Source organism: Protopterus annectens, chromosome 16.part0 (assembly GCF_019279795.1).
Source record: "Protopterus annectens isolate FY-2018-M chromosome 16.part0, PAN1.0, whole genome shotgun sequence".
Classification (NCBI taxonomy): Eukaryota; Metazoa; Chordata; order Ceratodontiformes; family Protopteridae; genus Protopterus; species Protopterus annectens.
In genome coordinates this window covers 196,947,288-196,964,343 of record NC_056750.1, presented here as the reverse complement: position 1 = coordinate 196,964,343, position 17,056 = coordinate 196,947,288, and the positions used below count along the sequence as shown (strand labels likewise).

Here is a 17,056-nt window from a genome sequence, read left to right as displayed (position 1 = left end):
AGTATATCGCGCTGTTCTAAAGTAGAATGCAACTTAACAGTGCCTAACTTTCCTTCACTCAAAATGATCCGATCACTTGGGGTCTATTACGTCTTGACCTGAATCTGTCAAGTTTCAAGTTTATATTTATATTCTTATTGGGGGGGGCTGAAAAACATGTCTCTACCATGCAGAAAAGTTTGATGCAGTGCTGTTTTGTTTGTCTGAATTGTATCCTGCATGCATGCCTGTTTTTTTTACATGGCATCATGCTGTGTCTGCATTGGTGCAGTGAATCTACAGGTTACATTTGCTAATCACAGCTAGTATTAGTATATTCAAATTATGCTCCTGGATAATTCCAGGCTTCATTGTGCCACTCGGGTGTGAGCTGCCTGGGGTAAGTAACACATGTTTAGGCTTGATTACTTCTCAGGCTGCAGGATACAAGCAGAACTTCAGTAAGAACAGTGTGTGTGTGTGTGTGGGGGGGGGGGACAACCCCCCCCCCACCCTTGCTTCTTCCCTTAATGAAATTGTTGAGGAAGTAGAAAGTGGGTGTTTCAATACAACAGAGTGGACGAGTTCCTTTCAGGAAACGTAATCACAGGCGCAAGCTACAACTGCTTCAGTTTGACTATGCAATGATCAAATTAGTTTCACAGATAATTTATCAGCATCTGTAATTTAATCATATAAACAGTCATATGCAGGAAAACATGGGAGAGTTGATAGGAAAGCTAACCCGTTAGATTACAGGAGCTTTTGGTTCCTGCATTACAACAATAACTACCTGTGCATTGCACTATGGATATTATGGAATGGGCATCTAAATATAGCTAATAAAGTACTTATAATAGCAGTATGTAAACACTAAAAGAGGTTCTGATCAATGCATTTTCTGTGTATGCTTGTTAGAGATATAAGACAGCAATTGATTACAGCATGCTAAGAAGAATTTTGCTTTAGAGATATTGAAATGTTTCATATTTCTTTTCTTATTGTCTGTTTTCTTCTTGTGTCTGTATTTATAGCTCTCATTGGACCATGGACACCAGTTTAACAAAGATGTGGAACTCTTGATTTACTACAGTGATGTACACAAACCAAGCATTTGTCTGGAGTCAGGGATTGAGACGGCAAAAACAGGTTAGGGCCTTTGCTAATAAAATAGTGTACAGAAAGTATGGTCAGACTTCAAACTTGTCTTTTATTCCAAGACACTTTCAAGATGGAGCTTCATGTCATAAGGAGAAAAGTAATTAGGTACAATATTAAAGCCTCAGATGGCAACAGGGAAGTTACTGTCAATGAGGCTGCCAGCCATACATCTTTTTTCCTCACTGGTCATGTCCCAGATGCAACTTCTGGTACCCCATTTCATAAGGGATTATAACACATCTGGTTTGTCTTGTACTGTTCTCATCCAATTCATCCTTACAAGAATATTTAATATTTATTATTTTCTTTTCAAGTAGCTTGTTGACGGAAGGCCTGCTTGTCCAGAATAAATAATAGTCTTTCTGAAGACCTTCACTATGCTGTCTGAAAACCTTAGGGGTGTAGGGATTTCAGAGCCTAAATTCACACTTAGAGTGAATTACCAGGTGTTACTAGAGTGAGATACTGCTGATTTCAAAGTCCTGCTTGTGTTGTGGTAAGTTTGAATCTGAAGGTAATCTAGTTGTCTCTCCTCTCCATTTGTGTTGTGATAAATATAAATCTGAAAGCAGTCTAGCTGTCCCTCCGCCCCCCTGAAGAGAAGGAGCTACTGCTGTTGCAATAAGACACAAACTGCTATTGGTTACATGGCAATGTTAACTTTTATTGGCCTCTGTGCTTCTATAATCTTCTTTAAACTTGGTGTATTTATGGCCTCTGCCACTGTATTGTATCGGCTGAGGCATGACAAACTTGCTTTGAACTCTGCTACCAAATTTGCCCCAGAAAAAACAGTCTCACAGCTTTTAATAAGTGATGTCCTTCATGGATGCATCTGCAGTCATAACAAGTGGGTTGTCCTGTCGTCAGGCAGCCCTGCAGTCGGCCGGATTCCAAAGTCCGGGTCCGGCTTCGGCTGATGTCGCACTCCACCCGACGTCATCTCTGTTGGTCTTCGGGTATAAAAGCATCAGCCGACGCCATTTTCCTCAGTCTTTCTTGCCGCGTGGCGCCCGAAGCAGAAGCTGTTCGCAAGTGCCTGTCGGTCGGATCCAGAGATTACTTCTACCGAATACTACTTCGAAGACTTCTAAAGCTAAGTACCCCGTTGGGGACTCTTTCTTGCCTCAGCCGATGTCAGAAAAAGTTAACAATTGTTTAACCTGTGGGAAACAAATACCTCATAAAGATTTCCACTCTTACTGTCTGCCTTGTTTAGGCCCAGCCCACGACGTAGCAGCCTGTTCGGCCTGTGCCTCTTTCAACCGACGAACGCTTAGGCGTCGGTCGGAGTTTGCAGAACAGTTTTTCGGTACTGATTTTGCGTACATTATGCCGTTGGATCCTCCGACTACCCAATCTTCCAAAAAACGCAAAGATAAAGACCGACACTCGCAGTCCGCGGTTTCGGCCGAAACCACGGTAAAGCAAACCGCGAGTGTCTCGGTTTCGGCCGAAACCGAGAAAACTGATCTAAGCACAGCTGAACCTATTCTTACTACTGAGGCCCCTGCTACAACTCTTGAATCGACCTCAGAAATTTTACCCACTACGGTGGTTGACTTATCAGACACCATCCCCTTGGATGTCTCTACCCCAGCACGTGGTGCTGCTAGGCCTCCAGCAGCCATGTCCATTAAGGCCTTCGCCAGGGCTAAAGCAGCCAAGACTACTAAATCAGTGCCTGTTAAACCCCCCACATCCAGGCCCTCTTCTAGTTCTCAAATGCTTTCTTTGGCAGAAGATTTAATTTCTTTAATTAGAGGATCTCAATCTCACCCAGACAGGGCCTCTCAGCCCCAGAGAAGAGACCTAGGGCAGAGCCCCTGAGCCAGTGTCTTCTGATGATTCTGCTGATGAATCAGACATAACTGACCAGCCAGAGGCTCCCTTCTCCAATTTTGAAGATTCTGATGCTGAAGAATCCATTCCTGCTGCTTCCCCACCAGAAGAATTCTCCTTTGGGGAAACCTTGCATGCCATGCGAGAACAGTTCCAATGGCAGCAACAGGATTTTTCAGACTCCAGAAAAAGACTTAGAACCTTTCTGCACCTCCCACAGCACAGACCCTTAGCTATACCTCCTGTTCTATCTGTGGTGGATGATGCTTTTAATGATGTTTGCTCCGCTCCAGATTCTTTACCCCAGCCCCTGCCAAACCAGACAGATTTTACAGGGTGCCAGATACTCATCACCACCTTTACAAGGCCCCACTTGCAGACCCAGAAACTATATCCCAGGGTCCCAAGGCAGTAGCCGACCACAGCTAAAACCCTATTCCTTCTGAAAGGGAAGCAAGGTCATTAGACAGATGGGGTAAAAGGTCTACACTTCAGCTACTCTCTCAGCTAGAGCTTTAAACTGTCAGTTTCACATGATACAATACCAAGAGTTTATGCTTGATCAGTTAACTAAAAACTAACCACTGATGAATCTCTTGATAAGAAATATGTATTAGAGATGGTAAATAACATACAACAGGTTAGCAACCATTCCTTAAAATGTGGCTATGATGCACTGGAGGCTTCATTTAGATCAGCCATGACAGGCACAGTGATAAGAAGGCATGCATGGCTAAAGGAACAAGCTTTACCGGATCATGTTAAAGCCAAGTTGCTAGATGCTCCTATGGACAAGACAAGTTTGTTTGGTACACCTGCCCAGCAGGTTATGAAGAAAATGGAAGAAAAGGCAAAATCTGTTCAAACTGTTAAAGATTTCTTGCAGGTTCAACCCCAAGGTTTAGCAGGAACTGGCCTGCCAAAATTGGTCCTTTCCTGACTCCACAAAATTTCAAAGGGGCAGGAATAGACGTTCCAGAGGCAGAAACCAACCCAGAGGAGGTGCCTACAGAGGACGACAGTGGCAAGGTAACAACAGAGGCACAGACACAGCCACTGCCACTACATCAGCACAACCACAGTGACTTAATCCTAACTCCGCCTACCAGGGAACAAATAGCAGCTCCTCTAGGCGGAAAGTTAACCTTATTTTCAAAGAACTGGCACTACATAACAAAAGACAAGTGGATTTTACAAACCATAGATCAAGGTTACCGGTTTCACTTCCACACTTTACCAGTCAAAAGAGGAATGCCAAATCTACCTCCAAATCAAAAAACAGAGGCTCTACGACAGATAATGGAGTTAGCCAGCATGAGAGCTGTGGAAAGAGTGCCAACAGCAGAACAAGGAAAGGGGTTCTATTCCAGACTATTCCTAGTTCCAAGAAAGGAAAAAAGTTGGAGACCAATTCTCGATCTGTCCACCTTAAATACATACATCATTGTCCCAAAATTCAAAATGCTGACCCTACAGCAACTTCTTCCCATGCTGGGCAAGGAGTCTTGGCTGGTAACTCTAGATCTCAAGGAGGCATACCTGCACGTCCCCATTCGACCAATCTGCAGAAGATACCTCAGATTTCTTGCAGGATCAGAGCACTATCAATTCTCAGCATTGCCCTTTGGCTTATCTACTGCCCAGAGTATTCACAAAATGCCTGGCATCAGTAATCGCCCATTGCAGACTACAGGGAATTCAAATTTACCCATACCTGGACGACTGCCTGCTACAAGGGGACAACAAAAGCAAGCTGACAACAGATTTACAAAGGGTCATTTACTTGCTACAAGGACTGGGATACACAGTCAATTTACAAAAGTCAAGGCTGATACCATCCCAAACAAGGACATTCTTGGGCGGAATTAGACACAGTACAACAAATGGCATTCCTGACTACAGAAAAACAAAAGAACTTCCACTTTACTTCTTGGCACTAACAAAACTGAACAAGTTAACAGCAAGAAAATTTCTGCAGGCCTTGGGCTTCATGGCATCATGCATAATCTTGGTCCCATTTGCCAGACTACATATGAGGAAACTACAGTGGTACCTAAAGAATTTATGGTCCCAACACAGACACAGTCTAGAAACAGAAATCCCACTAATTCCATGCTTAAAACAGGAGCTCCTATGGTGGGCTCAGGCATGCCAGTCAAACCCAGGCCTACCCTTTCGCAGATGTCAACCAAGCCAGACCATCACAACAGACGCTTCAGACCTAGGATGGGGGGCCCACATGCTGGACAAATGCGTGCAAGGATTGTGGACACAGGATCAACTTCACCTGCACATCAATCTAAAAGAAATGCTGGCAGTAAAACTGGCAATCCAAAAGTTCAAACCATTCCTCAAAGAGGGCCAGTTGATGATAAGGACAGACAACACCACAGTCATGTGGTACATCAACAAACAGGGAGGCACTCATTCATACCCCCTATGCAGAATGACCTTGGAGCTGTGGACCCTGGCACTCAGCTACAACATTCAGTTACAGGCAATATTTGTACCGGGGAAAGACAATACTCTAGCAGACATATTAAGCAGAACCATTTCGGATGCCCACGAATGGAAACTGCACCCGGACATCTTCAAGACCATCTCAAAGAAATGGGGAATGCCACAGATAGACCTATTCGCATCACCTCTCAATCACCAGCTCAAAAATTCTGCACAAGGACATTCCATCCACTAGCATGGAAAGTGGACTCACTCTCCTTCAACTGGAAAGGCCTAACAGCATATGCATTCCCACCTCTTCCTTTGATACACAAGGTACTACTAAAAATCAAGGAAGAACGTCCAAGGATAATCCTGATAGCCCCAAACTGGCCAAGACAACACTGGTACCCACTACTGAAGAGCATGTCTCGAACAATATGTGGCCAATACCCTGATGCCTTTGATGTTAACTCAGAACAACTACAGCATCATGCATCCAAACCTTAAAACGCTACAACTGACTGCATGGAACATCACATAGCAGCAGCTAATCCAGAACTTTCTCAAAGAGTTAAAGACATTATTCTTGAAGCACGCAGACCTTCAACAAGAAGGAACTATGCTGGAAAATGGAAAAGGTTTGTCATTTGGAGTACCGAAAGAGGAAAAGATGTGTCAAACATAGATATGCCTAACATTCTGGAGTATCTGGCCGAACTTCTTCATTCAGGCCTGTCCTACTCCTCCATCAAGATACATGCATCTGCTATTTCAGCAGAATACAGCTTTGATCCACCTGTTTTTTCGCACCCTTTGCTCAGGCAGTTCCTCAGAGGAATCAAGAATGTAAAACCTCCAAGGAAACCACCATTACCAGCTTGGGATTTAAACTTTGTGCTAGAAAAGTTGACACTATCACCCTTTGAACCAGCAGCAACAGCAGACCTACAACACCTGTCATGGAAAACTGCTTTCCTACTGGCAATTACTTCAGCAAGGAGGGTTTCAGAACTACAGGCCTTAATGGCAGTGCAACCCTTCCTAATCTTCCACCAAGATAGAGTGTCCATGAGGACTAATCCTACATTTATGCCCAAGGTGGTATCCAGAGTATCTTTGAACCAGGCAATCCACCTACCTACCTTCTTTCCCAACCCACAAAACAGAGGGAAAGAATACTGCATACCTTGGATGTACATAGACAGCTACGCTACTACTTGGACAGAACAAAAATAGCAGAAAGACTGACCAACTTTTGTAGCCTATGCAACAGGAAGGGAAGGAAAAGCTATTTCCAAACAGACAATCTCCAAATGGATAGGAAATTGCATACGATACTGTTACTCCTTCCATGGAAAACCAATTCCACAGAACATAAGACCTCATTCTACAAGAGCAACAGCCACTACCACAGCCTTCTTACGAGGAGTGGCAACCAAAGACATTATTGAGGCGGCTACTTGGACCTCCGTGCATACATTTGCCAAGCATTATAATTTGCCTCTATATTCCAGATCCCGAGCAGGGTTTGCCACTGCTGTACTGCAGGGGATCCTAAACACACCATAATCTACTTTTATCCTCCTCCCCTAGCTGGCTATGGTATTCTACCCACTTGTTATGACTGCAGATGCATCCATGAAGGACATAGTACAGTTTTGTACCTACCATAAATGTAGATGTCCGAACTGGATAGCATCTGCAGTCAGGATTACCCTCCCTCCTTCCCCTCTGTGGTACTCCTAGGGTGTTTACCCTCCTAATAGCTAGCTGTTGGGGGGGAGTCTTTTATGGTGTATTTGTTTGTATATATGTACATATATGCTTATTGTTGTGTTTACCTCTATCTATTTGGAAACATTGGCATCTATCCAAATTTTAGCCTGCAAGAGGGCTACTGGCATCTGGGGCAAGAAACACTGAGGAAAATGGCGTCGGCTGATGCTTTTATACCCGAAGACCAACAGAGATGACGTCGGGTGGAGTGCGACATCAGCCGAAGCCGGACCCGGACCCGGACTTTGGAATCCGGCCGACTGCAGGGCTGCCTGACGACAGGACAACCCACTTGTTATGACTGCAGATGCTATCCAGTTCGGACATCTACATTTATGGTAGGTACAAAACTGTACTTTATGCACAGTGCAGTCAGTCGGTAGTATATAAAGCACAGTACCAGACTGCATTTCACAGCAACAGCATGTACTTGCCTTAGTAACTGTACTATTCTTCGTAAATCCTATTTTCTGGACTAGCACCCTAGCACTTGCTTATGCCTGGCTGTATCTGGCAGCATTTGCAGCACTTTCTGTCCCCTAGTGACATTGGTTTTAGTATTGCTTGTAGTCATTCCTTGCTATGTATTTCTCAACCGAGGTTGACTGATTACTGCTATATTGCATCCTTGCTGTTATAGTATCATAGGTTCATAGATAAGTACTAAGCTAACTGCCCTTTCGAGCCATATTAACCCTAGTCAATTACCCCTTGTGAGACTCAAACCCTGCACCTTGTGATTGTAAGGCAAACACCTTAACCATTAGGCCACCCTCCCACCTTATCATAGACCTTTCTGCATTATTTCTGTTTTTGAGTACTGTATTTAGTACTGTGTCATCTGAGCCTGATGTTGATAAATCAAAGTACTATGAAGCGGCATCCATCTCTTGCAACATTTTGCCTGTTGTATTATCTGTCTCATGGAATCATGTGACATTTTATTTGTTGTATTAACTGCCTCTCTCACTCTCTAAGTCAGTCATTGAACACCTCTTGGTTTATTATGTTGTAGTATCCATGCCTGCTGTTTATTAGATGTTAATAATGTACTGCATTGTGTTGTACATGATTGAGATGTATTGAGTTATACTGTACTGTGCTGCATTCCTTTATCATACTTGCTGGATTGTATCATTTTGCACTGTTTATTACTGTTTTAATGTACTTGTATATATTACACAGCTTCTGTGTTATGCTATACACTGCTACATTGTCCCTTTATTTACAGCTCCCGTCACTTCTAAATGCACCATGTGTCATCAGTTTTATAACACTGCATAATGTATGTAGGACTCCTCAGTTTGTCCCTGCATCTTCTGTTTCTAACCTTCCAGTACTTGGCACCCTAAGGTGTTGTGTAAATTTGCCATTTCCTACTATTACATAATGAGTTCACAGATGAGAAATGCAAATATTTATTAGTGGAGACAAACCTCCTACACAGACTTATTATCAGTAAGTATACTAACACCACATTAGCACAATGCAAGAGATAACCTCACTGTACATTTCCAAAACTGCATAGATGTCCTTTGTCCAGCACTCTAATGCTTGTAACTTCAGCAACACGCCAACATACATTCCATACGTCATATATCTTCTTAAACCTCTGCTACCACAGTAAAGAGCCACCATTGTGGTTTGGCCAAGCCCTGTAGGCCACAAGAGCAGTCTGCTCATCATAGTAATGTACCCACTATAGGTGACTGTTCAGACTGGCACACCAATGAACCACTATCAAAGCTGAGCAAAGACAAGGGTTGCAGTCAGCTGCCTGTCAGGTACTAGAATTTGTTTATCTCAAGAACACTCACGTCACTTCCTAAAGCACAAAGACCTCCTAGACAAAGTGCACATAATAAATACCTTCAGCAGCCCCAAATGCATTCTTTCAAAAGAACACCCACATCAACACATAGCGCTACAGTTCATGGAGCCTGTACCTCTAAGCCCATAAGGCAAGCCACCACACAATCCAACATTCTGGTCATTGGAGACTCCATAGTGAGACACACTGATTTCCCTCTCACCAGGCTGACTAAGGAGAAAGGTACGGTCAGTTGCTTATCATGGGCTAGGATCTGTCACATTGGGCATGCACTCAGGTCATTGGACCACAATTACTAATATGACTCGGTCATATTCCATGTGGGAGTAAGTTACCTGAGACATATCTCCCTAGACTATATGAAGAGAGACATCATGGAGCTCTCGGCATATGTGTCTCAGGCTGGTATGAGCCTAGCATTGAGCAGCATTTTACCTTCTCCAAGGAGGATGCCACAATATGAACAAATTGGTTTAGTTTCTGGTGTCATTCTAAGGGGGTGCTGTATTTGTCAGCATGGAAGGAGATGGTCAACAGACCATTTGGCATTGCCAGGGATGGTCTGCACCTCTCCCTTCTCCTCCTTTCGAATATTAGCTAAAACATTGTCTTCCCTCATAGTGCCTTTTTTAGGCAATGCCAAACTGAAAGAACTTCTGACTTAGCAAATAAAAACCAAGAAAATCTAAAGGTATTACTGCTCAATGCTAGGAGTGTAAACAAAAAACTCCCCTCCCTAGGAGCTCTCTTTACCCTAGAGAATGCTGACATCTGTGCAATCGCTGAGACATGGTTTAAAGCCACAGAGAGCTCACCAACAGTCCAAGGTAATAATGCTTTCCACACATCTAGGCCAGCTACTTCACAAGCAGGGACTAAAGTTGGAGGTGTCTCTATCTGCATCAAAAATGTATACTTCAAGGCTGGTCAAACAGGACAATGCACTTGAGCTGATCCATGTTCAAATCCCCATAGGTAAAATCCAATACCACTTCCTTGCAAGCTATAGGTCCCCCCCCTCTATGACCCAGGAAACCCATACCATGTTTTTAAACGTATTGGAAATACTAACCATCCAACCCAATACGATATTCATGGGTGACTTTAATTACCCCACTATTAACTGGGAATCCTACATGACACCAAATGTACATGCACAGAGATTCCTGGATTTTGTAAACACAAACTCCCTGCACCAGATAAGTCAATACACCAACCAGGGGTGCACCCATACTGGATCTGGTCGTGGAATCTCACGCTGACACAAACAAACACAGCCCCTACTGTAATGCCTTCCCTGGTAAGGTCAGGCCATGAAATGGTCTCCTTTGAAGTAAAAATAAATCCTGGACTCCCAGCTAAACTTGAAATATTCAGGAACTATTTTAAGGCTAACCTCCTGCTATTAAGTGAGAACCTGGCAAAATTTCAAGCTCCCATAAACCCTGAGAATACTTCAGCCTATGCAGAACTGTTCATAGAAACCCTGTACAAGCATGTTAATAGCTGCATAGAGGCAGCTGTACCCACCAGGAAGAAGTACAGAACTAACTAAAAAAACAAGCGACCCTGGTAGAATCACAAAATAAATTGGCTGTATAACAGGAGGAAGAAAATCATGGCAAAAATTAGGAGGTGCAGCACCCAGCAGGATAAAAGCACTCTCATCAAACTAGACAAACAACTCAGAAGACAAATAAAGTCTACCAAAGCCAAATTTGAGGTAAGTTTGGCCTCCCAGGCCAAGCACAACCACAAAGCATTCTTTAGCTATGTCTGCAACCATAAAGGCAAAATGCAATTGTGTGCAGAGCTCATTGTAAATGGAGCCACCTGTACTGAGCTAGAAGATATAGCAAACCTCCTGGCTATTAAATTCAGCTCCAACTTTATCCCCCTCTCCCCCTCAACCTTCCCTCAGGAAATATCAAGTATAACTCCCCCTACTATCCCTAGAGAACAGGTCTTTAATGCTCTCTCTAAGACGAAGAACACTGCATCAATAGGCCCAGTCATTATCCCAGGAGCCTTCTTAATAGCATGAAACATGAAATATCATGGCCTCTGGAACTACTATTTAACTGTAGCCTACAAATGTGCTTCATGCCTCATGAATGGAGAAAGGCAACAATTATCCCTCTGCACTAAGGTGGGCCATCTGCTGACCTTGGAAACTACAGACCCATAAGTCTCACTAGTCTTATATGTAAAGCCATGGAACAAATTATCATGCAGATGATCAATAGAGATGTAGTAACCCTCTAGAAACTGGACCCAACCCAGTTTGGTTTTGTCAAGGGCAGATCATGCCTACTCAATGTGGTGAATTTCTTCGAGAAGGTCACCAACACAATGGATGAGGGCAGAATCATTCACATTGCCTACCTTGACCTGGCCAAGGCATTTGACACAATACCCCACTCGGGTATTGTTGACAAATTCAAGAGGTTGGTACAAACCCATATATCCCTCGGTGGGTAGCCAACTGGCCCATAGTCAGGAACCAGGAAGTTAGAATTGGGGAGTCCACCTCTACAAAGAGGCCAGTCACAAGTGGAGTCCCTCAGGGATCAGTCTTCTTTTTGGCATTTACTTCTCAGAAGTCAAGGCCAATGTCAGTGGTCTCTGGCTGACTAAATTTGCAGATGATTGCAAATTAGGAGCTATCATTAAATCTCACGCTGACACAAACAAACAACTGATGTCAGAGCCGTGGACTAAAACTAAATGCCAAGAAATGCATAATAGTATCCTTTGAGAAGTCATACACACCTGGTAACTATCATATTGACAATGTACCCCTTAGAGATGACCCAGTAGTCAGGGACTTAGGAATACACATAAATAGTAATCTAGCCTTTGATCATCAGCTGTCTACAGTGGTGAGGAAATCATTCTGTGTTAGATGTCATATCTTTGTTTATTAGTTGCCTAAGTCCACGGAAGCCATTGTCCACTGTATTCGGCATTCATCAGACCTATCATTGAATACAATGCCCCCTTTGGTATGTACCTAACCAGGCGTATCCAACAACTGGAACATCCGTAGAAGTTCCTCACTAAAGGAATACAGGGTGTAAGTAATATGTCCTATGCAGACCACCACAAGGCCCTATCTCTGTATGCTGTCTCCGACAGGCTTTTGAGGGGAGAGCTATGCCTGGCATACAGGGCATTGTCAGACCCCACTCTGATGGACCTCCTGCATATCCACAAAACAAACAGCACCAGAATTACCCATTCTAAAGACTTAAACCTTGCTTGTGATATAAATAGGACCTGCTGGAGAGAGTGGTATGTATCCCAGAGACTACCCTGTCTATGGAACAGGCTCCCTATCCATGTGAAGCAGAGTTCCTCCCTAACCCAATTCAAGTGCAACTTGGACAATTGGTTGGGAAACTGGAAATTCATCCCTGGTTTGGTATCTATGTTTCTAATAGACAGAGGTAACTTGTAAATGGCTCATCTCCTAGGCCCATGCTTACACTTATCAAGGGTATCAGAACTTGTCAGAGTTTTGGCATGCATTGCTAGGCTTAAATCCGGCCCTTGTGGTCGTTAGCCTAGTAAACACCTATGAACTTCACCCTAAGTACAAATACGGCATGGTCATTGTTCATGTGGGTGCGAATGATCGCCCACTTAGACTAAATGAAGAGGAAGATGATAGAGGTCTGTAAGTATATCTGCAGGACTGGAACCAAATTAGCCTTGAGCAGTATCTTACTGCCCATAAGAATGATGCCAAAATGCAAGTAAAACTGATAGACTTTAGTAATGGCTTACTTACTGGTGTCATTGTAGATGGTGGGGAAACACTATTGGGTTAGCCTGTAGGAAGATGAAAGACAGCCCCACTTGTTTCACTGGGATGGCTTGCTTCTATCTCCCCAGGGCTTTCACAAAAAGACCAACATATTCTCTATCCCAGTCACTTTTTTAAGGGAGTATCAGTCTACTTAGGCTACTTAGGTGGCCACAGTGGTGCAGCAGTTAGCATTGTCGCCTCACAGCAAGAGGTTCTCTGGTTCGATCCTCGGCTTGGGTGCCTTCTGTGCGGAGTCTGCATGTCCTCCCTGTGGTTGCGTGGGTTTCCTCCCACATCCCAAAGACATGATGAAGGTGGACTGGACACTCTAAATTGGCCCTAGGTGTGTGTGTGTGTGTGTGCATGTGTGTGCCTTCTGTGAAAGGTTGGGCGCTGGGCTGGCAACTCGACACTGTAACACTCCAGTGCCAATCATGAGCAGACAGGTGATCTGCTGTGGTGACCCCTAACCAGGAAAAGCCGAAAGAAGAAGAAGATCAGTCTACTTAGGCTACCATCCCAGAAAACACAAATAACTCTGCTCAGTGGTAGAAACCTAAATAAAAATGCCTTCCCTCTAGGCCTTGCTAATTCTAGACAAAAATATTTGTGTTGTCATTGAAACATAGTTGCAGTGCTTTGATAGCACTCCATCTTTAGATGGCTTTACTACAGCATTCCATCCTTAACTGGCTTTACTATCTGCTGCTCATTTAGGGCTGTAACTGTAGAGAACAGCAACACCTTTTGTGGTGTGTCTTTATTCGAAATATTATCACCTCTAGACTAATCTATCAGGACAATGAACGTAAACTCCTTTGCGTCTTAGTATCTGTAAACAAGAGCTTGTATCCCTTCTCAGCCAGTGACAGAATCATATCTATGGCATGAACAAATCATAAAGCATGACTCTGTATACTATAGTTCCTCTCCATTAATCCAAAGGCCATCATTCTAGGGGACATTATTTAATCCTCAATAACCTGTGCACCTACACCTAAATATGCTAAATGCTTCTTTGATTTTATTAGTACAGACTTTTTTCATCAGAGAATATCCTCCTCACTAACACGCTTGCGCTCATTTTCATCAGCAGAGCACGTCCACTCTGCCCACTGGCAAACCTTCACTGGAGAAATAGTAAAATCAACAAGAAAAGGATAGTAGTATTGCTGGAACTAAATTCATCTGCAGGTCTTGGTGAGTGCCTGCATGCGGTGGACCCTATTTTCAAAAAATCTCACAAAGACAACATTGATATATAGACTGTATTTTATATCATATATATCGTGGACATAGGTAGTTAAAAAAATAAAAACGACAGCTGGGTTCAGAAGTCCCAGGATAAGAAAGTGCCCATCCTGCTATGCACACTGGTGCCCTGACTGGAAAACAATGATAGTGTAGAATCCTCAAGACACAGACAAAAAATTCCTACAATGAGATTAGACCATGCTCAGGGGGAGTATGGCCTCCTGTTGTAGAAGGAAGTTGTAGTCCACAAAAACGGACAGGCCATAAAAGAGCCATAAAGATGATAAAGTGGACTATTGAGGATAAGGGAGGGAGAAGTTACGTATTGCTATTATTATGCAAGAACCCAAAATCTCCAGATAGAAGGTATTCAGAAAGATTAGGAGAAACTAGAAGAAAGAAAATTACTTGCACAAGAAAAACTGTCAAAAACTTCAAAGGCAGATTTGTGTTCACAAATGCAACAGAACCATGAAAAAAATTATATAGACAAAGAAACTTTGGGCTGCTTGGAAAAAGAAGTGACGGAGAAAGTGCGGAAATATAAAGGAAGAGGAAAACCTAGACATTTTTGAAAAGTATAAAAAAGAAATTTGGACATGGGAAAAAAAAGAAGTCTGATATGGTGCAATGTTTATGCAAAGGAGAAAGCCAAACTAATCAATAAAAAAGCAGCTCCAAAGATACTTGAAGAGAAATAACAGACAAAGGTGCCCAGATATTGAAATTTTCACAATACAAAAAAGATCACAAAGAAAAAGTAGACCAGAAGATTAGTAAAGTAGCAGTTATACAAATACAAGTTTAAAGTTGTGGAATGCCTGCAAAGTAAAGGACTTAGTGCAGAAAGTCTAACATAGGTTATGTCACAGCACAATGGAACAATGAATCCCCAAAGTAAGGAGAAACAGGTGGAGTGGCAGACATCTAAAGAAGAAACATGGAAATGGGAAATAAAAGGAGATTTAATATTGTGCAATATTTATGCAAAATATACAGCAAAGCTACTCAATATAAAAAAGAACAGTACCAAAAATATTTGAAGAAAAATACAATAAAAGATATCAGAATATGGAAAATTTAACAATAAAAAATAAGAAAACAAAGGGGAAAGTAGAAAAGAGGATTAGTAATGGAGATTTTAAAGAAATAGAAACTGAAGTTATGGATTACCTGCAAAGTGAAGGATTTAATGTAGAAAATCCAACTAAGGTAATTCCATAGCATGATGAAAAAATGTCCCCAAATTAAGGAAAAACAGGTGGAATGGGAAGCATCTGATACCTTGCCACTTGAAGATACTCTAGAGCCTTTAGTAGGAAACCAGTACAGAAGTTCAGTTGGAGTTGCACAGCAAGGGAAGTAGCAGGAAATGGTGGTAACTGACACAGTCAGTATTGTGGTGTGATAAACCAGCGATTTCCCATATGAAAGAGTAACAGATGATGCAGCTGAAGAGAATATGTTACAGGAAGATGTTTTGTACCTTTCTTTAGAATGCCCACACAATATGTAGAACAAAGAATGTACCCTCGGTTTAGAAGAAAATTATCTAAGGGAAGAGTTGCTTGATTTAATGCAGATGGATCGACTTAAGATCTATGAAAGAAACATATACCCATGAATTACCACATAGGTGGCAGTACACTAAACACCAAAAGTGTGATAAGAGACTTAGGGACACAGGTGGACAATGGTCTCACCTTCGATAACCACATTGCCAACACCTCATCAGTAAGGGCTTTTCATCCAGAAAAAAGGAGGTCATTGTCCCACTGTACTCATCCCTCATTAGACCCATTATAGAATACAACACCCTGTTTGTACCTCTCAAGACGTCTGCAACAACTGGAAAGGCTGCAGAAATACCTCACTAAAAGAATCACAGGCCTAAAGCAGATGCCATATGCTGACCGTCTAAAAAAAACTCCACCTGTACTCTGTCTCGTATAGTCTACTCAGAGGCGGTCTCTGCTTAACATACAAGGCCATGTCAAACCCAGAGTTGTTGGACATCTTACACTTAAAGAAATCCCAATCCCTCAGAGACACATGCTCCAGGGATCTAAACCTTGTCATCACAATGAACAAAACATGCTGGAGGGATAGGTTTCTGACCCAGAGACTCCCCAGAATCTGGAATAGACTGCCCATACAGGTCAAGCAGAGTGCTTCTTTGGCCCTCTTCAAAAGGAGCCTTGATGATTGAATGGGAGATAGGAAATTCACCCCGGGGATCACGTCAGTCACCCTGTTAGACTGGGGTCCAGGAAAGTAAATACTATGGGAAGAAATAGCCAGGGAATTGCTATGGCTAGGCTTGTATCGGCCCTAGGGACGATAGCCTAGTACCAACCTATGAACCTATGAAATAGATTACAGAAACTAAATAAGACCCAAAATGTTAGAAGTCTGATAAAACAGATGAGCACAGTAATCGAGTATTAACAGAAATTCATGTGATATGACAGAATTAGATAACACACATTACTGTGTAGCAAAGTTAATAACAGATAAAAATCTCACCACAAAAAGGGAAAGAAGGAAAGAACTCAAATGCCATCATGAAAGCATTGAACAAAGAAAACTATAAAGCAGTTAAGGCAAGAAGTGTCACTGTTAGGTCAGTGTCTGTTATTCTAAAAAGTGTATTAATTCTGGTTTAAGCACTTGGGCTTTCAAGCCAGTTATTTTACATTAAGAGGGTTCGTGGTCTGCACTCTTGTGGGAGGAGAGGCTGGACTCTGCCCTTCTGAGCTGGGAATTTCTGGTTAAAGGCTTATAGTGCATGCATATCTGAACTGTTTCTTACTGAAGTTGGTGCGCCTTGTTTGCTGTGGCATAGACTGGATTCGGGCCTGCTGGATCTAGCTTTGTTTGTGTAACTTGAGCACTAATCCAGACATTCTCTAAAGTATTCAATGGTATTTATTACTGCTTGGTTGTAACTTGATTAAAGT

General features: G+C 42.6%; 1 protein-coding gene across 1 annotated transcript in view; it reads left to right on the top strand.

Annotated features, from left to right (window-relative positions):
• The window catches only part of LOC122790553 (von Willebrand factor A domain-containing protein 5A-like), a 384,622-nt gene that overhangs the window by 223,505 nt on the left and 144,061 nt on the right, over positions 1-17,056 (top strand). The window contains exon 6 of the mRNA XM_044058101.1: positions 1,014-1,128. Within this exon, the coding sequence (XP_043914036.1) occupies positions 1,014-1,128 (115 nt within the window). The remainder of the gene's footprint in view (positions 1-1,013; positions 1,129-17,056) is intronic.